Below are 25,921 nucleotides of genomic sequence, written 5' to 3'. Positions count from 1 at the left end.
GTGATCGTTCTGCTGTCCGAAACAAGAGAGACCACCCATTGAACTGATTAATTTTCATTACCGGCCGCGCAATGTAGAACACAATACTTCGGCCGACCGCGCGATCGTTCTGCTGTCCGAAACAAGAGAGATCACGCACTGAACTGATTAATTTTCATTACCGGCCGCGCAATGCAGAACACAATACTTCAGCCGACCGCGCGATCGTTCTGCTGTCCGAAACAAGAGAGACCACCCATTGAACTGATTAATTTTCATTACCGGCCGCGCAATGCAGAAAACAATACTTCGGCCGACCGCGCGATCGTTCTGCTGTCCGAAACAAGAGAGATCACGTACTGAACGGATTAATTTTCATTACCGGCCGCGCAATGCAGAACACAATACTTCGGCCGACCGCGCGATCGTTCTGCTGTCCGAAACAAGAGAGATCACGTACTGAACTCGGGAAGGGCTCCGAGCAGCGATTCATACAAACATTCTAAAGTTTAATACAAAAAATGTAACGAAGGGGGTTGAAAATCTCCAATTTTTGCGTGACGTACTTTGTGGATCTTTCCACATAATGATATTTCCAGCAGTGTACATATCGGACATGGTGCGTCGCGAGTATGAATTGGAAATCTAAAGTTTTAAGAAATTTTAGTTCACATTACAAAGTTACGTTTTACACTTTAATTTAAATACGATACCGTCGTCGGGGGTGACAATGGGTCAAATGGGGGTGAGAATGGGTCACTGTTTCAACTACTTAGAATGCTTGTAGAATAGATTGAATGTATCTGAGGGTAAGAAGACTAAAATATAAGGGACCTTTTTAAACGATTTCGCTCTACGACCTCCAGACTGCCGGTGAGAGCGATGACCCATTTTCACCCCCCAGACCCATTGTCACCCCCGATGGCGGTAATGGCGGAAAATTTGAATCCAAATCAGTATTTAAGCATACAAAATACTGAAACGCATTTCAATTTAATCCAGATCTATGCATTTGTTTACTCCACCCATCTGATAACATTTCCTTCCCGTGGTAATTGCGGAGATGCAGAGATAAATTGAATACCTTTTGAAGGCTGCTACAGGTAAATATCGAACCAGTGACCATCAGGTGGTCCGTTTTAGAGTCGATTACAACCACGAAGCCGCTTCTTACAGATAGGAAGATCTCGCAACTATACACTGAACTATTTACCGATGTTCTTGAGACGGTCTGTCGATAATCGAAACTCGTGCGTGTGACACGTCGATGTCCAGAAAGGTGCAACCTAAGAAGGACCGTTCAACGATGTACTGGTGGAATGCAAACATTTGAAGATCTCATGGTAACTTACCTATGCACTAAAACGGGGATGCAACGAATTCGTTCACCAGAAGAGGGAAACAAGCGGAAAGTGGCAGTTGACAAATTCTACGGAGCACCCCTCAGGAAGATGTCTTTGGGTGAGAAAACCATTCTCTGAAAATTTGAACGCGACAACGTATGAAAGAACGATCAAAGCCCAAAAAGTAGTGAATTGGCGTACCCGATGTCAGTAGGTTCTGGTTGTATGTATCTGACATATCTGCTGATACAACCGGTGAGACAAAGATTAGGCTTCATTGATCTGAAAATTTGTTAAATTATTTCCCCGGGGAAAAGATGTGCATTTCCTAAGCTTTGTGTCTACTCAAGGCGGGTATGCTGATGCATCTGAAACAGAACGCACTGAAGTATTCTGCATGGCCTAGTGGCATTTCTTTACACGAATGTGAAGAAAAGAGTAATTAACGAAGGGTTTTTGGGAGACCGGCGATACTTTCCAGTACTCAATATGGGTTGAAATTGGGTTTTTTTTAATTAAAAGAAAACATGTTGATTATGTTCATTCATTCGATAGAACATCTTTTCCTGAACTGCAACTTTTTTTTTCACACTCATAGACCCTAAATTTGATATTAAAAATCCATTTAAAAAAACTGGAATTTTGACTGTTTGGCAGTTAGCTCACAGGTTGACTGCTCGTCCCATCAACATACATAAACATTAATTTCTGTCTGTCTGACCCTTATAGACTCGTAAACTACTAAACCAATCGGTGTGAAAATTTGTATGCAGAAGTTTTTGAGACCGGGGGAGGTTCTTAAGATGGTTCAAGACCCCTCTCCCCCCGTTGGAAAAAGGGGTTCCCATACAAACGAAACACAAATTTCTTCAAATCTCGAGAATTAATCAAGCAAATGGAACCAAATCTGGTATGTGGAAATTTTGGAAGGGAAGATATGTTTTGTGATGGTTGAAAACTCCTCCCCCTTGTGGAAGTAGAGGGGCTCTCATACAAATGGACCAGAAATTTCTGCATAGCTCGAGAACTAACCCGAAAATAAATCAATTTTGGGGAAAACGAAGTTCGTCGGGTCTGCTAATAGTAAATTGAAGTTAGGGGTTCAATACCCAAAATTATTAGGTTTTTCGAAATTGATTTAAGATAGTTCCCGTGCACCAAAATTACTGACATTTTTTAATCAGGCTCAGTTTTTATTACAGGTTTAAGATATGTAATAAGCTCAATACCTCTAAAAACCCAATTCAGTGGAACACTCAAACTGTGAAAATCTCGAACAAATCGCTGAACTATTAAGAGCAACGTTCTACGTATGCAGTATCTATGTACCTCTGATCAACTCCCATCCGGTCCTGTACTCTATGCATTATTCCGCTGAACATCAAATCTGTGATATGGCAGTGGACGAATCTGTGTCAAAAGGTCAAACGATCGAAAGGTCGAAAGGACAAGAGGTCGAAGACAAAGAAAGTCCAAGAAAAAAATTGGAACAAAAGTTCGGAAACACAAGGTCGACAGAAGAAACAGTCCATTGAACAGATATTGGAGGCTTAATTCTATTAATATGCTGTTCTTACGAGTTATGTCTTGAATGTTAAACAGACCCAATTATTTCGAGTTTAGTTAACTAGTTGACTTCATTAAATAAAACAATAAAAGGTATCTTTAACAAATTACGTAACGCATGTTTGGGCAATTCCGAACCTCTTTCTCCTCTCTCCTATAATAAAAATAAATTTATTATATAAGTTAAATTTCAAAATCAATTCCTCTCCTCTCCCTTTTAAATATATTGCCTTTTAAACAACTACACTTGTTTCTCATTTCTGAAAAAGATTCCTGTGTGTCAGTGAAATTGCACTTGGTGTTATTTAATTATGAAAAGACAATATCTAATTGATTTGAAAGCATCAAAGTAAGCTTGATATGAACAACAACGTAGAGCCGCCAATTTACCAATCAAAGCAATCGTGGTTATTCCTACTTAAAGACATATGGTCAACCATCACGGACTGAAGTGACAGTTTTCCCATCCCTTTCCCATCAGCATTAGAGAAGGATTCTCATTAGAATCTGAGAGGAATTCCCATAAGAATCCGCAAAGAATTCTCATAGAAATCACTAAGAATTCCTTTCAGAATCATCAAAGCATTCGAACCAGAATCCAAAATCCTACTGGATTCCTTTCGGAAACAACATCGACTCGGATTCTCTTTATAATCCATGGAGGATTTGCTTCAGAATCTTTCGTTGATTTGCTTCAGAATTCCGCCAGAGTCGTTCGAAGATTTGTTTCGGAATCATTCGAAGATTTGCTTCGGAATTCCTTGACGTTTGGTTTCAGAATACTTTGACGTTTTGCTTCGGAATCCCCTAAATATTCAATTCGAAGTCTCTCTAAGTTTTGCCTCGAAATCCCTTTAAGGATTTGCTTGGAAATCATTCGACGATTTGCTTCAAAATCCTTCGGTGATTTGCTTCAGAATCTCTACGAAATTTGCTTGAGAATCCCTCAACGATTGGCTTCAACATCCCTGGAGTATTCCCTTCGCAATCACTGGAGGATTTTTTGCAAAATCCTGGAGGATTGATTCGGAGTTCCTTGGCAATTTGCTTCGGGATCACTCGACAGATTTCTTAGAAATCCTTCGGCGATTTGCTAATACATCCCTGAAACATTGCCTATGAAATCCCTGGAACATTCACGTTGGAATTCCTGGAACTTTTCCGTCGGAATTCCTGGAATATTCCCGACGGAATTTCTTAAGGATTTCATTCGGAATCTCTAGAAGATTCTCGTTGGAATCCCTGAAATATTTCCGTCGGATTCTTTGCCACATTCCCGTCAGAATCCCTGGAACGTTCCCTTTGGACTCCCTGAAACATTCATGTTGGAATCCCAAGTGAATTGCATTCAGAATATCTGGAGGTTTCCTTCGGTATGCTTGGAGGATTCCCGTCACAATATCTGGAGACTCCGGCTGGAATCCCTGGAACATGCCAGTCATAATCACTAAAGGTTTCTTATCGGAACCCATGGAGGATTCCCGTTGGTATCCCTAGAAGAATATTGCATTATTTTTTTTTCATTTGAGATAGAGAATATTCATGACATATGCAAAAATATTCACCGCCTCGGTTAGAACCTGACAGCGATCCTGCGGGTGTGCGGGACAAAGCCGAGCGCTACTACACTTAGGCGCAATAGCCATACGCTATCAATTTAAGTTGTTGTAGCAATCATCGGCAGGTAAACAAATACACTTCGATATTGTGGGCTACAACAGAAAGCACGTGCTTGAGAGAATATGTATGAGTATGATTGATGCGCAATTGCCTTAGGTGGTTTTATTTATTACCACGGATTTATCACATTACCACTAAGATAAATTTATGAGGTGGTAAAATATTCGAGAATGTGTGAAAAGAAACCTCGCAGTTAATAACTGTGGTAGTGCTTAATGAACACTAAGCTGCGAGGCGGCTCTGTTCCATCGTGGGGATGTAATACCAATAAGAAGAAGAAGAAGAAGATGAAGGAGCTATAGCCCCCCTAAGCATCGGGGCTAGTTAAGCCAATGGCTGAAACACAAATAAATGTAAAGTTGCGAAACCTGAAGAACAGCCTATGATTAAAATAAGGAACAAATCAACAATAAAATATCATCAGGTGAAACACAAAAAATATAAATAGGCTAGATGTACCAGTTGTGGCTATAGCACCAGTTGTCGCAATAGTGCTTTATATGCCAAATAGCCAATCAAATCACTGCAAACCAAGTTCATATCGATGAAGCATATTGATATGATACGATAACACCTTTGATCTCCTCCAAAACAAGGAAAGCATAATTATAAAAATTGATTTTGCCTCATTTTTGACGTCCTTTGCACCAGTTGTGGCACTAGTGGTCCCTATTTGGCCAATCCCATAAGAAACCAATAAGATTTGCCAAATAAGGAACCAAAATTGGGAATAGTGCCACAACTGGTACATGCGTTCCTATTATGGATTAATCAATTTTGAGGATTATAACAAATTTTATTCCGGTTTTCACAGTTGTTCTAAGGAGCAGGAAGTAAAACCTTTCGCTTCATATATAAAATCATCCCACATTCCTTTTACTTATTTAAAAAAAAAAAGTTGTTCTTATGTATGGCGAAAATTGGTACACCCACCCTATGTGAATTTTGAAAGAGTAACCAATGATTGAAAGAAAAAAAAACTCAGAATGAAATATGTATTATTAGGTAAAACACAAATAAATATAAATGTACAAAACTCGAAAGAATGATTGAAAGAATAAAACTTCCAACAGATGCGTATTCGACCTTTTACCCCATTCTTTTTGTAATGTCAACCTTTCGTCCCATATCAACTTTTAACCCCTCGATTTTTCGTCCTTTCGACCTTTTGACCCTTCGATCTTTTGACTCTTCGACTTTTGGACTCTTCGATCTTTTGACCCTTCGACCTTTTGTCCTAAGGACTGTTCAGTTTATTGAGAGGACACTTTTACATAACGATATTATACAGACAGATTGGTCAATTTCGATGGAGTTTGCTTTATCGTTTATTATAATACACTGTCAATCAACTGCACTTTTTAAAAAGAGATAAAACATATATCCAACAAAATGGCGCCTATTGTCCAAGCTTCTCGAATCTTGCGGAAACATGAGCTTTCCAACAGAATTTCTTATGAGCAAAATTGACAGTTTGTAAGAAAATTGTAAATCGGCATGTAAACAAAATCATCAAGAAGATCGGAAAGAAACACACTGTCAATGATTTGTCGATATCTAGAAACAGTATAGTCTGTGGCAGCCCGAAAACGGAATATAAACGGTTGGAGCTGTTGAAAATCCAATAAATTGAGATTTTTATGAATATCCCAAATTTCTGAGTTAGAATTGTTTCGTTAATAATTGGATTTCATTTCTAGAAGGAAGATAATATATTCAACGAATAGAAAACAGATTTCGAAAAAGATTGCTGGTTTAAAAAACATCGATAATACAAACTGTCCTCTTTATAAACTGAACAGTCCTTATAACCCTCTTGAATAGCAATACAGTGATTGCCAGGAAATCGCTTTTCGAAGTAATGTTGTTCGATTGGAGACGTGCAAAAGAACATCCGGCTTCGTTCTGGTCGTATATCAGCAGCCGAAAAAGGAAAAACCGTACTCCTTCCGAGATGACTTTCAACGACGCCGTTGATGACTCACCAGAAGGATTTGCTAACCTGTTTGTGGATATTTTCGAGAGTGTGTACAGCACCGCTCCAACAACTTTCTCTTTGTCAGATTTGCTTGATCTCGAAGCTTCGAAAGGATCTGGTGTGGACACCCCTGTTTTTAAAAGAATGTGCTCCTCATTTGCTGATGTCTTCAATAGATCGATTAATGAGAGCCTAACGTGCAAGCTCCATTACTCCTATCTTCAAGGCTGGTGATGACCATGCTGCTGTATTGCAATCTAATGTTGCCTGGCAGAGGTAAATAAAGATCTGGTTCACAGTGTTTTGTACACAGCTTCTTTTCCCCTGATATCGGATGTGCAGCACGGTTTGTTAAAAAGCGCTCGACAACAACCAATCGTAATGACCTTTGTGATAACCCCTCTAAGGAAATTTAAAATCGCCGTCAAGTAGATGTCAAATATTTTGATTTCAAAAATGCGTGCTCATTATCTCGTAATGGGGAAGGGTCGTTTTGTCGAAACCCATTCGGCCGAATGCCACTAGGCCGAACAAACCATTGGGCCGATACCCATCTCGCCGAAAGTCATTTGGCCGAACGGGTCATCCGGCCGAATAGGACGTTTGACCGAATAGGTCATTTGGCCGAAAAAGGTCATTTGAAAAGTGAGAAATGATGTGTGAAAAGTGAGAGCTCTCATTTCTCACTATTTATTTTCCACTCCTCACTGTTAAGGTCACTCCTGACGGAATCCAATTTTCATAGTACTCGCGTTTTCAAAGGCACACCATTCGATACGGAAGCAACGCACAACTGTCATTTTTTTTTCACGCATGCTGCGACGCAGCAAAGCTGAGAAAATAAAAATGACAGTTGTGCGTTGCTTCCGTATCGAATGGTGTGCCTTTGAAAACGCGAGTACTTTGAATTCCGTCAGGAGTGACCTTAAAAGTGAGTAGTGCGAAGTGAGAAGTGAGACGTCTCAATACTCACTTCTCACTTCTTTCCGTGAGAAGTGAGAAATGAGGATTGAGAAGTGAGACATCCCAATTCTCACTCCTCATTTCAAAACTCTTACTGTAAAAAGTGAGAAGTGAGACATGGTTAGTGATTTCTTCCCTGTTCGAATATTGTGTCAACTCGGTTGTCCTGGAATGAGTTCAAGTTCAAAGTATCCGTGATTTTGTTGTTGTGGAGCTCGAAATGCTAATATGCAAGCGGGAGTCTACTGGAAAACTGTGACTCCAGTTTGCGATGGTTCGCCACATGAGTTTGACTGACGGCGAACTGCCATGATTGCTTTGATTAATATTTTGGTGCCTCTCCGTTGTGGTTCACATCAAGCCTACTTCGATGCTTTCAAATCTATTGGATATTTTTATTTATTTTATTTTTTCACGTCTTGGCTTACCAGATGATTTTTTTCATGAAACATTTGGTTCTACGGAATGGTAAAAAGGAGGACATTCTAAAAATACAACTTTTAATGTGTTGTTTTATGTAAATATTCTTAACTTAACATTTTCGCTTTTCTTCAAATATGGTGTTTAATATATTTGTTGGATTTTCAGATAAAATTTATCATTAAGCTATGTAATACCGACATTTTCCATTTCGAATGCTAGTTGGACATAAAACGAAGCAAAATATTGATTTATTTGTGAAACATCAAACCATTTGAAATTTAGATCCCATCTGATCAACACAATCAAAGTACATTCAAAGTTAATTGCCTATATGCCAGGTATTAAGCCTTCCGGAGTGGAAATTAATTACTATGTCTGAAACTTGATTATGCATATGTACAACATGTGATAGATTTAGTTCGGAAAAGAGGGTAACCGCCCCTTTGGTGGGCTTTGATCCCACGACCCCAGTTCGCTAGACAGGTGCCTACTAAGCTACGAAGGACCTCCGTCGTCCACCGTAGCTTAGCGGGTACTGCTAAAACCAAGTTCCCAGCACCAGGTACCAGCCGATCTCTCGCAATACATTTTCAGAACTCACTCTCTCATATGTATTTTTGTACACATGCCAACCATGTAGGATGAGTATTAAGTATTGTCCGGCTCCTACACACTTGCTTCGTCATCAATAAAAGTGACAAATGTTTTAAATTTATCCTAGAAAGCTATATTTCTCTAACCCTTTGTTATAGAAATCTAAGAGCAAGATCAGAGTCGTAAAGAGACTAGGAATATACCCCGGAAGGTCATCAAGTGTCCCTCCGAATGATCCGGAACAATTGGGGAAGTAGTCATTTCTTTTTTGTGTCTTTATTAACCAGACTTTCAGGGTAATTTCTTAAAATACATTAAATTTTAAAACATCTAACCACCCAAGGAAAGCCATTCGAAGCGCAAACCTGATTAAAGCTTTTTGGACACATTCGATTCGACTAAAATAAAAACCATTCGATTCGACTAAAATAAAAATCTAAAAAAATTCTAATAATAAAATCAGGGTATGAGGAATAAATAAATATGAAATTTAGCTTGAGCTTGAGCTTGAGCTTGATTGACTGCTCGTAGTTGCTACTCCATTATGACCAGATCAGCTGTTCTTGCACAGGGAACCAACAGATGTTTGCTTGGGACTAGCACACATCTTCAATGTACAAGTACTGGTGATCTCATTTGTTAGGTCATACTGGCGCCTGCCACGTCAGAATGCAAGTCAATGTAGGGAAGGGGAGGAAATGATGATGCAATCACTCGCCCACTGCAAGCCGAATATACCTCTGCACTTGCCACGAGTTCATGCGGAATTTGTTGGAATTTCTGGGTTAGGTTGGAGAGGCAGAGGTCCGTCTTGGTTAACGAGCTGCCAATGTGATAGATAGGAGAAGGTAACTGATGGAATTTCTAATTGGATGTAGGAAACGAGCTCTATAAGTTCATTTCCAATTCTAGCAGATTACTATTAGAATACTCAAATTGAAGGTATAGGAATAGTAATGGAAACGGTATGGAAGTCCATTTCCAGTTCTAGCGATTGCTAGAACATGAGAAATAAAGAGAAAGATACAAAGTAGGAGAATGGAACGGACCTAGGATTGAACCCACGACCTCCTGCGTATGAGGCAGATGCATTAGCCATATGACCACCAAGCCCGCCTCGAAACAAGAGAGATCACGCACTGAACTGATTAATTTTATTGCCGGCCGCGCAATGCAGAACATAATAATTCGGCCGACCGCGCGATCGTTCTGCTGTCCGAAACAAGAGAGATCACGCACTGAACTGATAAATTTTATTACCGGCCGCGCAATGCAGAACACAATAATTCGTCCGACCACGCGATCGTTCTGCTAACCGAAACATGAGAGATCACGCACTGAACTGATTAATTTTATTACCGGCCGCGCAATGCAGAACACAATAATTCGGCCGACCACGCGATCGTTCTGCTGTCCGAAACATGAGAGATCACGTACTGAATTGATTAATTTTATTACCGGTCGCACAATGCAGAACAGAATAATTCGTCCGACCACGCGATCGTTCTGCTGTCCGAAACATGAGAGATCACGCACTGAACTGATTAATTTTATTACCGGCCGCGCAATGCAGAACACAATAATTCGTCCGACCACGCGATCGTTCTGCTATCCGAAACATGAGAGATCACGCACTGAACTGATTAATTTTATTGCCGGCCGCGCAATGCAGAACATAATAATTCGGCCGACCGCGCGATCGTTCTGCTGTCCGAAACAAGAGAGATCACGCACTGAACTGATTAGTTTTATTACCGGCCGCGCAATGCAGAACACAATAATTCGGCCGACCACGCGATCGTTCTGCTGTCCGAAACATGAGAGATCACGTACTGAATTGATTAATTTTATTACCGGTCGCACAATGCAGAACAGAATAATTCGTCCGACCACGCGATCGTTCTGCTGTCCGAAACATGAGAGATCACGCACTGAACTGATTAATTTTATTACCGGCCGCGCAATGCAGAACACAATAATTCGGCCGACCACGCGATCGTTCTGCTGTCCGAAACATGAGACGCACTGAACTGATTAATTTTATTACCGGCCGCGCAATGCAGAACACAATAATTCGTCCGACCACGCGATCGTTCTGCTATCCGAAACATGAGAGATCACGCACTGAACTGATTAATTTTATTGCCGGCCGCGCAATGCAGAACATAATAATTCGGCCGACCGCGCGATCGTTCTGCTGTCCGAAACATGAGAGATCACGCACTGAACTGATTAATTTTATTACCGGCCGCGCAATGCAGAACACAATAATTCGTCCGACCACGCGATCGTTCTGCTATCCGAAACATGAGAGATCACGCACTGAACTGATTAGTTTTATTACCGGCCGCGCAATGCAGAACACAATAATTCGGCCGACCACGCGATCGTTCTGCTGTCCGAAACATGAGAGATCACGTACTGAATTGATTAATTTTATTACCGGTCGCACAATGCAGAACAGAATAATTCGTCCGACCACGCGATCGTTCTGCTGTCCGAAACATGAGAGATCACGCACTGAACTGATTAATTTTATTACCGGCCGCGCAATGCAGAACACAATAATTCGTCCGACCACGCGATCGTTCTGCTAACCGAAACATGAGAGATCACGCACTGAACTGATTAATTTTATTGCCGGCCGCGCAATGCAGAACATAATAATTCGGCCGACCGCGCGATCGTTCTGCTGTCCGAAACAAGAGAGATCACGCACTGAACTGATAAATTTTATTACCGGCCGCGCAATGCAGAACACAATAATTCGTCCGACCACGCGATCGTTCTGCTAACCGAAACATGAGAGATCACGCACTGAACTGATTAATTTTATTACCGGCCGCGCAATGCAGAACACAATAATTCGTCCGACCACGCAATCGTTCTGCTAACCGAAACATGAGAGATCACGCACTGAACTGATTAATTTTATTACCGGCCGCGCAATGCAGAACACAATAATTCGGCCGACCACGCGATCGTTCTGCTGTCCGAAACATGAGAGATCACGTACTGAATTGATTAATTTTATTACCGGTCGCACAATGCAGAACAGAATAATTCGTCCGACCACGCGATCGTTCTGCTGTCCGAAACATGAGAGATCACGCACTGAACTGATTAATTTTATTACCGGCCGCGCAATGCAGAACACAATAATTCGTCCGACCACGCGATCGTTCTGCTGTCCGAAACATGAGAGATCACGCACTGAACTGATAAATTTTATTACCGGCCGCGCAATGCAGAACACAATAATTCGTCCGACCACGCGATCGTTCTGCTAACCGAAACATGAGAGATCACGCACTGAACTCACAATAAATAAATATGAAATTTATCCAAATAATGCAAAAAAATAAATAAATAAATAAGAGAAGAATTTCTTTAAAGAAGTTGGCCTGCTTTTCAACTAAGTATTCTATTAGCATTTCCTCAGTTATTAATTGAAAGGTTTTCTATGCTTGCCATTGCATGAGTATGTATCTTGTGGCAAGTGCAATGGATACACTATGCCCAGGGAGTCGAGAATGTTTCCAACCCGAAAACATCCTAGACCGGACCGAGAATCGAACTCGCCATCTCCGGATTGGCAATCCCACGCCTTTGCTCACAAGGCTACTGGAGACCCTTTGGTTTATATCCCATCTAATTTCTACCCTATCGGTCTATCACATATCACTCCAACCGTAAGCTCGAAGACATCTCGCCAAAGGCGTAAAGCCATCAGCAGGAGATTGGATAACAAAACTCAGTCGTTTCATTTGAGAGCAACCACAAAATTCCTCACTTTGCACCGAATGAAAATCAACCGCCCATCAGTCAGCTTTTCGTAGGCCTGTTACCACTTCCCAAAAGTGTTGTCCAACTGGCGATTTTGACGCCTACACCTACACGTCTCCTTGGCCCACTTGAACTCAAACACAATCAATCAAAGTCAAATCAGCAACAATCAGTTTCCCCATCAATAACAATCGCATGCACTGCACACACAAGCAGACGGACGGAGTTGTTCGTTCACTTCAATGAAGAGGGATATAAACCACACATACATACACACACACACACACGATTTCCTTCACTCACAAAAATGGTTCAAGTTTTACCACAAACGTCGGAGAAACTTTCCCTGTGGAATGGTCAACAAAACGTGCAGAAATTTTCCTCTCCAAGTAAGGCTACCCCCGCGGTTATCAGACGTTTCTACCATGGACCCCTATCCACTGCACAAAAGTTTCCATCATTCTACTGTTGCTACCCTTGGGTTGCTTTCGGTCCAGGGAGTGTGTTGTGTGCCCGAGTAAAAACTAAACGAAACTTCAACCAAATTATATTGTATTGATGCATTAATGAGAGAGTGGAAAAATGCTGCCCTCACTTTTCAATTGTATCCATGGTATTTTACCGCGAGAGCATTTTGCTCTATTGAAAAAATGGAAAAAAAATTGCTATGATCCTATTTGCATTCTGTTGATGGACGTCCTTTTTTGACATTTCTCAGGAACGCATTTCACATTTACTTCTTTGTTTTTAGTAAGAACAGAGAGTGGAGGCGCTTAGTACATCATAGGTTTTTTGCCCCACACTATCAGCATTTAATTTTGTAAGAATTCAGTCGTACTGCAGATAGAAAAGTTGTCTGTAGATACAACCAAAGCAAGTTTTCTACTCGGGTCACTAATCAAATCAAGGACCCAGAATATGATCGAAAAATTACTTTCTGTTTACATTTGCGGCTCCAAATCGACCTGTTTGTCGAGTATGTAAAAGTGTTTGTGCAAGTGAATGGTTGTGTGAGCTTATGCCAGATTTACCAGTGAAAGAGTTTCCCGGTATGGGGGATGAGAGGCATGCAAACCAGTCCACCATATCGATGAGGGGATTAAATAGAAATTCACAGAATTGGACGACCACCGCCAGCACTGACTGAGGACATCGAAGTTCTCTTATCTGGTCGATGGCAGTGTTGCTGCCACATCATCCACTACTTCGGTGTCAAGCTGGGGGTGATTGTCGGGGCAAGTAAAGTGGTGACCTCATCCGATGGCCGTCGTCGTCGTCGTCATAGTCGGTGGTGGTGATGACCTGACCATGGGTGGACCAATATTTGCCTCCGTACCGGATTGGTGCGACTCGGAAATTGAAGGAAGATTAATGAAATTAGTTTGTGTACAGAAAGGCGACTGCTGGCAGTAGAAAATTGTACAATTACTTGGGTAGTATTTTCATGTAATTGATGTTTTTGGCCCTTCCTTAAAGTCTTTAATTTCAATTTGTCATCGTAATGTTCCATTTTATTTTATCAATAAATTTACTGATTAATGGAATTAAATCAAAGGCACTTGAAGTATTTCTTTTAATATATAAAATATCACTTTAACAAATGATTTTTCCGTTTGGTTTTTCAAGCATTTAAATTTGTGATCAACTAGAAAAGGTGTTTTCATTCATATTCATTATAGTTATTATCTATTATGTTCATATTAGAAAAAAAATTGTCTTCGTAATCAAATCAAATCAAAACAAAATTTAAATGCAAGTTTGAGCAAATCTTCAAGAACCAAACTTGACTTCGATATATCACGTGTTTATCTGAAATTGCTAATTGATCAATAGCAAAATATGAGTATCAAATACCTCTTGGGTACTTGCACCATTGAAATTGTGGGAATGTTATTTGTTAAATGATGGAAAATGCATAAATTTACTATCGGAACTTGCGTTCTAAATATCCCACACCATTGTTTGTGTGAACATTCCGCCGCAATCCGCATAATCCCTTCCTGTTGATTACCTCTAAATCGCTTTTGTTCATCCACAAGCGGATCATCTCTTCTTAGCCTAATTTACCATATTTTTTTTCTCTAATCAACCAACTTCCAACGACGCAGACAAGCGGGACTAAATTGTTGCTCGAAACAAATTTAGAGCTCCGAAAATAAAACTTTTCTCCTAAACAAACAGACAAACAAAGCATCGCTGCTCCCGCCGGCTCCAGCAGTAGAAGGCTTCAAATTACTTCCAGCAGTTGTCCTTCGGTAGGCCGCCGCCGCACCTAGTAGTCTTATTCCGCGAGATATTGCAAACACAGAAGACGTAATCCGCTAGGAGCAATAAAAGTAAATTTAGCAACTCAAAGATGGGCAGGGCAGACGCAGCTACAGCAGGTAGGAAAAGAGCAAAGCGATTTTCCACTGGAATTGGAACATTTTGCTCCATAATTTGGGCAGCACGCTCCGTTTCATTAGGGTAACAAGTTATCATAAAAATGACAATCAATAATTTTCATTTGAACAACGAAATAATTTCCTCACATTTGTCATACTTTTCAACTACAATTTGGATCCATTCCCTCACCCTGTTCCAAAACTGCGACATCTACGCCACTGTCGCACAATCAAACCGATCTCTCAATGATTTCTTTTGTTTCCTGTTTCAAAGGGAGCCCAATTTGTAACCCGTTGTCCTGCGTACCTTCTCCTGCTGTACGATTTGGGCCATGCCAAGCCATTACAAAACGATCGGCAAGGTAGATAAAGAATCGATGGCAATGTTGTTGAAAAATGTGTTTGTACAAGCTTTTCCATCCGAATCCAAATCGCTCTAGCAGTGCTATTTTGGGCAACTGTGTACTGTGTGTGGGTAGGAAAAGGAGGAATTTTGTTACTTTATAGCACCTGGGATGTGTATTTTCCCGCGGGAGCGTGTAGTAAGGAACGATAAACAGTAGCAAGCACTTCGGTAAACGAACGATAGCTTTAGTAACGAAGGACAGAATCCAGTCAATAGAGAAAAGAAAATACTTGAGATGAAGTTGAAAACCTATAAAGTGGTTTCAGCATTCATCGCATTGTGTTTCAAGTGTTGGACTTGTAGAAAAGGGTTGGGGATAGTCCATTCTATATTCATATGCTCCCATACTTGAAATATAGCTGTAGAATGAGATGGACATAAAACGATTTGTGGTCTTCTTTTCAAATTACCCTAGAAAGGTGATTCTATTTCTCTTTTTATTTTTGTAATTTTTATACATCAAGCCAAAGTATCTCAAGGAATTTCAATCACCTTAAGATACCATAAAACAAATTTAATATTTCAAACGGGATCTATTCCGTGTCAAAATATTTCTTAAACTAACAGCAATTCTTTTTATCCCTCAAATCTGCAAACTGAGTCCGTTGTAAACATGAACCCTTCTCACCGTCCATAAAAAAAAAACGAACGGATAAAAAAAGCGGAAAATTTAACAATATTTGGTTAGCAAAACCCATTTTTCTCTTTTTGTACCGGTTTGTTGCACCATTTGCACCGACGACGTCGCCGTTGTCAGTTGTTGAGGTCCGTTCAGTGTGGCGATCTCTTTGAAGGACTCACCGGTGACAGTATCTAAATGGGGGGAGCAAAAAATAATAACGAAAACGATATGTCGCTGCTGCCAAGCAGCAGCCAGAATCCGTGAACAGCCAACGTGGACGTGGAAACATATATCGAAGGAAAAAATATGGAAAGATTCTTCTCGTATTTATTCCCTTTCTTGCCGCGCCGCGGCGAACTCCGGGTTCCGGAAACCGTTCGTCGACCGACACGTTGTCGTCGTCCTCTTATAGGATGACGATGATGATGGTGCGGCGCGCGGCGGTGGTAGAGATATTCTCCCAGAAAGGATCATATCCTTCTGCTCTCCAAAGGAAAAGGTTTGCAATAAAGCAGCAATGCAAAAAAAATAAAATTGGTAAACGTAACGAGGCACGTCGGTGGGATGTCCGGGAACGTATTGGCAGAGGGAAAATTCTTTTTTTCGGAAGTGCTGTTTGTGTGATGTTTGCTGTTGGCCTTAGGGAGGAAGTTTACAGAAATGGGTTATTACTCAATGGTGGTTGAGTGGGATAGTGCCAAAAGTACAGGGCTCAGAGAAGGCTGATGGGGCCTTTCTTAGCCTCACGGTAGGAATGTTGGGATGCGTGGCTACTTGGGGAATGACCTTTTGGCCCGATTATCAAACATTTTCAGGATGGAATATTCTTTGGGAGTAAGACCATCATTGTGTCAGCCTCATGGTATCCGAAATGCAAAAATGGTGGCTTGGTTTAAAATATCGCAGTTAATAACTGTGAAAATGCCTAATGAACACGTTGCGTGGCGGCAATGTCCCAGTGAGGGATGTGATAAAGATTGCTGATTAATGTTATATTTCAAAAGGAAAAAAATGTCATTTAATACCTTGAAAAAATTGTTAACGAATGTCTTAGAAAATTTATCATTCATTTAGGTTATGGTATTCGGAATTACTAGCATGAGCTTCTTGACGTTAAAGTCTCCACAGAAACCGAAATCATCATCATCATCATCGTCGTCGTTATCAGCGGCGACGCTAAGAGGGTGAAAGCTATTACGAGCACCATACGAGTTCCGATAGCTAAACTTGGAACGAAGTAGTGATTCTCAAACTGTTTATATTGAACGCGATCCATTGTTAGATGCGGTCGAAGCGTGACTACAGCATTAAAACGATGATGTTTGTTTGTCGAGAACCAACAAAAGTAGAGTTGATTTGTTAGACTTTGGATAAAACGCAGAAATATTAGGAATCTGAAGCATTTGAATCACTTGGAGGGTCTACAGATGGTAGGAATATCAAGCATTTGTATGATATACGGAATCAAAAATAAAAACTTGAAAATATCCGGAAAAGTTTGGGTCATGATAATTACATGAGTCGAGAGGATTTGTGCCAGCTGCAAAAGCCCGAAACATTCGAAGATTGAAAAAAGACACGGTGAACAGTGAACCATTGTTTTTTTCAGACCGAAAAACTTGGGACATCATTTTTGAATAACTCCTTTTTGATTTACTGAGAGCTAAGCCAGCAAAATGACTATTGCTGTCGATTACTGTTAAGGAGCACTTCGTTCAGCAGTTTACTGAAAATCAGCATTTTACTGAACCAGACATATAGTGTTTGCTGAAAACTAGCAAAACTACAAAAATGTCAATTGAAAATGTCACTTAATCTCGATGTATTATTTTTATAACCTTGTGTTGTTGGTACAAGTTTGAGTGAAACTAAAAAAAATATTTGGCAGTGCAATATTTATTTAAAATTTGTATAATTTCCATCGAAATGGCAGAAAGTTGTTGTACGAAGATTTGACTATCATTTTCTTTTATAATTTCAGCAGGATCGATATTGTAAAATCGTTTAATCTACGTGGATGACGTCAAACTTTGCATGGTCATAAGAAGCTAACTAGAATGCTTAAAGCTCCTGAAAATGTTCGATTATTTCGATACGTGGTGTTCTCGTAACGTCCTGACATTAATTACCTTTCATCGTAAAATAAAACCGATTTGTTTTCTGACTACACCATCGAAGGACAGCCCTTTCAAAGAATAAGCCAAGTACAAGATTTGGTCGTTAAGCTTGACAGTGGGTTCACATTCTGAGCACATCATTGCGATGTTATTTCTATAGCCAATAAGTAACTTGGGTTCATCTTTAAAATATCTGCAGAGTTTCGAGATCCACATTGCATGCGGTTTCTGCACTAGAGTCAAGTGTTGTACTGCCGTAATCTGAAAAAGTGACGTTCACGCAATTTTCCAAAAATAGTTTTATCGTGTTGTACTCTTTGAGTTCTTTAACAGAAAAATGGAAAACATGCTTGTTAATTTGGCGTTTACGTGACTTTCTCAGATTACGACAATGTAGCCTGCTATCCTTTTTAAGCTAATTGTATTACCAGAATTAAAGCAATCAAGTTTTCCACGCTCGCCATAATGGCCGTGCTATAAAAAATTCTGACAGTAACTGCTTCCGACGCCGAACTATACTCGACGCTGATTGTTTCTCAGCAACCATTTCCACTTAGTTTGTTTATTAACTTCAGATCAATTCAAACTACATTCAAAGTAATTAATTCTACTGATTTTTTATTTTGTAAAGTTCGATTTCTCTGCAAAGCTCTATCACTAATATCGAGCCAACGGAAACGGGAACTTTTCATCACTAGTCACACCAACATCTTGTGATTCTTGTGACCCCCTGGAACCATGTGTGATTATCCCAGTTATATAATTCTTCTAGATTACTTCCATCCCATGTCGTTTCTGTTAAAGATAGTAGAATATATAGATGAGCGAAGATAAATCCTCAGTCTCCAAACGAACTGTCAAACGTGTCTCTAAACGAGCATGACGTCACAATTTCAATGAAAATATAAAGGGATGTGATTTCATAATCGCCTGGTACATGGTAAAAAAAGAACCCAGCCATGCTCTCGCTCATCTATACAGATTCTACTATCTATAGTTTCTGTATACTAATAAAAGGACATTTTGTATTTTCTTTCATAAGACAAAAAAGCGAGTAAACAACAACGGTTTGAAAATCCTTTTCTGCAATTGAGAATTATAAGAGCTGTTTTTGTCGTTATCACGAGGTTTGTTTACCTCCTTTGGGTCTCATCAATGAAAACTTTGGAAAAGAAAGGCGAAGGATTACTGATTTGAATGATAATTTAAACCTTCTGGCCAACAATATGTGCAGTACAATATATCAGAGAAGTTGAAGTGTTTTTTTTCATTATTCTAATAACATTGCCGAGCCACCAAAAGGCAGCGTTGAATCCAGTGGGTACAATCGTCCATCCAACAGTAGAGCTACGATGACCCTGGAGTCCAAATTTGTTTAGATGGCATATATTCTGTATCTGTTTCAACAATATTAAGATTCTAGCACTGTAAGTCAAGAAGATCTGGTATCCATTCCGAACATTCGATAATCTGGGACGATAATCTGGCTAAATTGGCTTCGATCAATGTACACTATACGAGTTACTCGCAAAGGCGCCTGTTTGCTCAAAAGGCCTGCCGCAGTAACTCATTCACATTTTTAGGACATAGCTCGTAGATCCGGATCAAATTACTTCTCGCATGAGTGCAATATTTGTATAAACATCACCTGTAAAATATTATTGATTTAATTTCCTTCAGCTGGATAGTGTAACCTTGATAGGTGAATGAACAATATGAAAATGGTTGCTAAGAAACCATTAGCTTTGCAGTGTCGATTCGCGTCGATACAGTCCTGCGCCGGAAGCAGTTACTGTCAGAATTATTTATAGCATCCGCCATTATGGTGAACGTGGAAAGCCCTTCACTTTCTTCCGCGGAACGACTCAATCGCGTAAGCGGCATTCGGCCAAATGGCTTTCGACCGAATGGGTTCCAGCCAAACGATCCTTCCCCCAAGAAGACACCTTCGTACTGCAATACGACAAGATGCAGTAATTGATTCTTGTTACCTATTGTTCTCCTATCACAAAGCCGTTTTTGCAAATCGTTGTCGACTGTCAAGTACATCGATTACAAGAAAATCTCAAATGGCGCTATTATAGCCAAAACCACACTTTATCGCCAAAACTTTCACCGCAATAACGGCTTTTCCTATTCGCCTTGTCTTCTACGTCCGAATGACCTATTCGGCCAAATGACGTTCTGACTTCTCATTGTGAAAAGTGAATATTACGAAGTGAGAAGTGAGACGTCTACTCTACTATTGGGAAGTGAGAAATGAGACGTCAAACGTCATTTTTGGCCAAATAACATATTCGGCCGAATGAGCTATTTGGCCAATAATAACATATATGTATATATATATATATATATACATATTCGGTTAAATGATTTGTTCGGCCTAACGACCTATTCGGCCAAATGTTCTATTCGGCCAAACGACCTTTTCAGCCAAATTACATGTTCAGCCAAATTACCTATTCGGCTAAATGACGTATTTCTCCAAATGACTTATTCAGCCATTTGACTTTTTCGGCTAAACGACCTATTCGGTAGTATGACTTTCACTCTAATGGTTTGTTCGGCCTAGTGGCATTCGGCCAAATGGCTTTCAGTTCGGTCTTGAGTTCTGAATTATGAATCAATACATTAGTTAGCTCAAGGAGAATAAAGTTCTTACGGACGCACGCCTTTCCATATTTTTGAAATGACGGTATCTGAAGTGAATTCATTGAATCAAAGAACAAGAATATGGTTTTCTAAAAGGGGTGTCTAACTGTTAACAATCGCAGCAAATTTCAATCGAGATAAAGTCGATTTAAAGCGAATGCTATTGATAGACACTGTTTGCTCATTTTTGCAACACATCCTATAAGACAAGACACTGAACTGTAATTTTTGTCCAAGCAAGCGTGGATTTTGAACGTTGCCAATGACATCGAGTAGATTGTTTATTTTTCCATCAACAAAAAAACTTGAGCATGATTTCAGATTTTACAAATGTTTTGTATAAAATTTAATAATAGATTTTCTTATTTCAGAATTCTCAACCATCCTTTGACAAGATGATTTACATGGAAAATTGGCAGAAACATGTTTTGAACATGTGGTGATGTTGATGCAACCCTTTTTTGACCTTTGAGTTGCGTAAATTAGAACGACTTATATATGCATAATCGTGTCCATCGCGCCCAAGGATATATTGTCCACCGGACTCCTACTATAGGCACCTACTCGCACAACTTTAGTTCTCTGTCTGGGGTTTTAGATTCATTGTCATTTAGTTCATATATAAATTGCAGTATCTCCTTCCGTGAAGTAGAGAAGTATATTGCTCCCTGCTCAATCACTGAGCACGAAACTTAATAGTTTGGAAGGCTGATCAAAACACGGTCACCAGAGCTTCTACTGAGCGAGAATGCAAAATCTCTGTTTAAAATGAGTTGCCGCATTGTCGATAGTTTAAAACTTTTGTTGCAGGACGTACCGGTAATAAATAGCCACGGAAGTAGTACAAGTAAATCCGAGAGTAAATCTAGAAAACTAGAGTAATATTTTTGCTAAATTGATGTAATAATCTTGACCTATCAACTTCACTTCTTCCCAATGGACGGATACATCGTCATAATCATCCATATAAGTATTACAGCACCTTTGTGTAATATATTTGCAGGAATGTATTTTGCCAAGAAGGTGAAATAAATCCATTGATTTGCTTTTTTCATACGAGGAAGAACATTTTGTCTTGCTAGTTGTTATCAATGGATGTTTTCTATGTGTTCACTATCACTGTCACCATTTGATTTGACAGATGGTTCATTCGGTGCGTTGCTAAAATCAGCAAATGCACTTTTAATTATCTCGATTTACATCGAAATAAAGTCGCTTCGGTTGCTTTGTTGATTTTAGCAGATAAATTAAATTTAATCTATGTGAGACACCCCTTGGTTTTCTAAGATAACAAATTAAGATATTTAAAAAAATCATAAGTGTTGTGTACAAGACACGACCGCCCGACGTAAAGTACGTAAAACAGTTTGGTGGATTGAAGAATGTAGTCTCATCATGCGTAACAATTATAAAATAACTCTTATGATTTCTTATGATACTGGTTTCGAGCAATATTCAAAATATGAAATTTGTTGGATACGACGATTGATAATTTACATTTTTGAAATTACGGATATATTTAAGCAATTAATCCAAATTTGTTGAAGTTTGTATAATATAATCAGTTCAACCCTAACAAAAATTTCATTTTCATTGTTGTTTCCCGTTTTTTTTTTTTCTAAAAATCGTCTACATGAGCTTAACTAAATTTGGATATTTCTGTTGCAGAATTTAATTTGTCAGGATAAATTGCACTCTTCACTTTATTTAATCATTAAAATTTCAGAAATCAAGGATAATTACCGTCAAATCACTGAAGACACACCTTGGTGAATAATTTTTTGCATCGACCACCCGCCAAGCGCACTCGTGATTTCACTACCGACGGCATCTTTTCGATTAAACTGTCGTCATCGCCAAGCGATTACTTTTTGCACTTCGAATAAAATTAGTTTCGGATAAATATTTTCTTGTATAAACTGGGGTTGTGAAAAGAATTTATTAAACTATGATAATGGTGATGATGTCGTATGGATGCGGTCGCACCGTGGAAAAATTCTCTCAACCTAACATACTTTCCAAGATAATGATGGTCATCCGTTTTATTTTCAATGTCTCAAATCACTATCACATACCACCGCACGCCGCTCCACCATCGATGGCGCCACCAACGCCATCGCTGCGGCAGCCGTTGTCGCTGGGACGAAAAATTACCTTTGGCGATGCTGCCGCCCCGTCAGGCACTCCACCATCGTTGACAGTCGCCAACGCCAACGCCATCGCTGCTGCGGCAGATCTCCTCCCGACGATCGCCTCCGATGCGAACTACCGGTGGATCGTCGTGTCCACTCTCCGTGAATGCTCGAACGAAAATGACGCGCGCGCCCGATACACGGGTCTTTTTATGCGTAGGGAAATGGAGCGATGGGCCAAAAGGATCGTAACTTACATCAAACTGATGTTCGTGTTGGGGATGTATGAACGGGAAAATTTCATGTTGTGCCGACGACATCCAAATCGATGCAAATGCCACATTAGTGAATGAAGCAATCACCTGCCGACAGCCGATGCTCGGACCGGCACTGACGCTATGATTCCGCTACTAACGCCAAACAATTATGCTTTGTTCTATGAAGAAAGTTCGTCTAAAATCAACTTTCTCAATCACTAACAGCATATAACCGAAGTTAGAATCACGCTAGAAAAATTGTAGAATTTTCCAGTTCCTAACGGTTGCACTTGGAAAATTGAATTCAACTTAACATTTTTTTCAAATATATTGATGTTCCTGAAAAGAACAAATTTATTTCCACTTATGTGCCTCACTAACAACAACCACTGGCCCACGCGACCGTCATCCGATGGTTCGGCGCTACGGACGCCGTCGATATCCAAATCCACCGAAGAAACAGAAAAAAAAGTAAGAGTCTCGCGGGAAAATTTAATTTTGTGCCGACGACATCCAAATAGTTGCAAACGCCACATTAGTGAAAAAGTTGCCACTTTTTTGAAATGTGAATAGGGTAAAAGTTCCGTTAGTTGTGGGTGTTCCTATAGTTGTGGTAGTACGAATTTTAGAGAATAAACAAATTAATCACAGCAACCCACCATACCGGTCAATTAGTTGACCTGTCATAATACGTTAGAGACATAAACATCATTGGAATTTCTTCGAATCGGTAAAGTATCTTTAAAATAGCTTATCTTTTTCTCTCCCTTGCGCTAATAGTTGCGGTAGTGTCCCAGTAGTTGCGAATCCCATATAAAATCTATGAGATTCGCAACTATAGGAACACGAATAACAAGATACCTCAACTATTGGAACACTGCACCAGTCATTGGAGGATATGTTTCAGGTAACAATAATGGATTATGATGCAGTTATGACACGCTCCGTCTAAAATAGAGTTAATGAGCTTTCGGATGCACTCTCAAGGTAAGAAAAATGAAGTATAAATGAGGTGTAATCGACCAATTAGTGTAAGATCGTGATTAGTTTCTCCACTATTGGGTCATTTACCCTATTATCAATATGATTAAGATTTTCTACAATTTTTAAATGGCATCAGCTAGCTATGTTGTTTAACTGTTGCATAAGGTAAAAAAACATGAAAATTGTTACTGCTAAGACATTAAAGCAGTCTTTGCTTAGCTAGGGCATATTGCCCCTCTTTCCCCTATAGTGCGAGTTACCATTCGTACAACTTGCCCACAGACGTTTCGCCTTACTGCGACTGGACCAGTTTTCCTGAGGGTGGAGTCAAAGTTGTGTTTATTGTCTTTATTAGAGAAACTTGCAGCCCTAGGCTGGCTCGTCACTTGGAGTCAAAGTTGTACAACATGTCGGAGCGTCAGGCATGTTCGTCAAACTCAAACATCGACTCATCCCCAAGGAAAATGGACAATTTAATACAACATTTGACCGTGTGTGGACTTGTTTGACGAACCAAATTCGAAAAACCGCGCACCATGCGCCCAAACATAGCATCAACTTGTCTAAATTCCTGGTTACCCCCCTCTTTGTTATGCAAAATGTAGCGTACACACGCTCAAACATATTGGACCAACAATGACTCCGCCCCAAGAAAATGCTTCTTGTGCTGTTTTGTATGGCCGAGTGCGAAGTTTTTCGAGCAACAGTTTGACAGTTGGCAACTAGGTTTGAAAAAATCAAAGCAAAGCAAAGTTTGTTTTTTATTTAAGCTGTCGGGTCGGAGTCAAGGGATTAGATCGTCGAGATTATAGGCCGCGTGATTACACCACCAGGTCCATTGACGCTTCAAGAAATCATCATAATTAGTCAAAGCAAGGTCTTAAGATATTCAGAATTTCATTCTTATGAAACGTTCTCATAAGATTGATCGTAAGTGCCATTTTTTATTTTCCTCAGTGTACGTATTTGATCGTGCTGTCGCCTATAAGGCGAATTAATTTGATTTGGCGTTGATTTGATTTGATACACAGTTTTTGTCTTCGTGTCAATGACATAACTTCGTATTATTTAGTCGTTAACATTAACCTTAACGTATAGATTACCTTCTCAACTAACCAACTATTCATTTCTTGTGTCACTCCGGGCTATAAGGACGTGGCCAGCATTGTTATCGGTGTTGAATGAATTAAACTCCAGAGCATGTAGATACAGTGAGAATGGTTTCATAATCCCAAAAAGGCTATATGTACAAGGCTTCATACAAGTGATTGGAACTTTTTTCTACTTTTCAAGCGCGTGAAAAAAGGAAGCATTATTTCAAGTTTTGAGTGTGAAAAATAAGTACCTAATAAAAGCAAAAATTGTTCCTGGCTTATGTAGCCAATGGAGCAAAGTTGAATTTTGAATCAAAAAAATACATTCTAAAGCTTTTCATTCCAATATCAAAAACAATTTGATTGGATTCTAAAACTTATAATTCATTGATAATGATTAGTTCTATTTTCAGAAATTCATTGAATTATCCTTTTAGGAATTATGCGTAATTATTATTAATTATAAATTTTCTCAATAAACTTTTCAATGAATAAGCTAAAATGCATGTTTGAACACCACTTTTACATGGCACGTCTAATGGTGCCGGAGCACCGTGGAGTCAAAGTGCTCTTTATGCTTTATTGGAAATATGTGCCATACATGAACCAAGGAAATGGACACACCAGCACAGTCACTTTGCGGTAAGCCATAAAATATGTTCGTTAAAGATGCCGACAACCAACAATTTTCAGCACATTTGCTCCCGTAGGATAATTTTGTATGGAACGAATAAAGAAGAGCACAATCGCATATTCCTGATAAGGGTTGTTAGTCTGGTTAGACATGTTTTCATGTTTTGGAACTGTCTCTTCCGTAAAGTTACAAATAATTTTATAGTTACTTACGAAGAGTTTTCAAGTTTAAAAATCATGAAGTCATTACCTGGAAAGAAATTTAAAAAAATATTGTTAGAAGCCATTTGCAAACATTTGGTGAGACATTTATTGCTATCTACATTAG

At 39.6% G+C, this 25,921-nt stretch overlaps 1 protein-coding gene across 2 annotated transcripts in view; it reads right to left on the bottom strand.

Annotated features, from left to right (window-relative positions):
* LOC134224830 (matrix metalloproteinase-2) overlaps positions 1-25,921 on the bottom strand; it is a 727,658-nt gene that overhangs the window by 203,389 nt on the left and 498,348 nt on the right. Inside the window, exon 1 of one of the 2 annotated variants that reach the window (XM_062704432.1) lies at positions 22,648-22,700. The exons of the other annotated variant lie outside the window; for it this stretch is intronic. Coding sequence (XP_062560416.1) covers positions 22,648-22,685 — 38 coding nt within the window. The 5' untranslated portion in view covers positions 22,686-22,700. Of the gene's footprint in view, positions 1-22,647; positions 22,701-25,921 lie in introns of those variants that run through there. 2 annotated transcript variants of the gene reach the window in all.

The sequence above is a fragment of the Armigeres subalbatus genome, chromosome 3 (genome assembly GCF_024139115.2).
Source record: "Armigeres subalbatus isolate Guangzhou_Male chromosome 3, GZ_Asu_2, whole genome shotgun sequence".
Classification (NCBI taxonomy): Eukaryota; Metazoa; Arthropoda; class Insecta; order Diptera; family Culicidae; genus Armigeres; species Armigeres subalbatus.
Note: the sequence above shows the minus strand (reverse complement) of the source record. Positions and strands in the feature narration are given on the sequence as shown.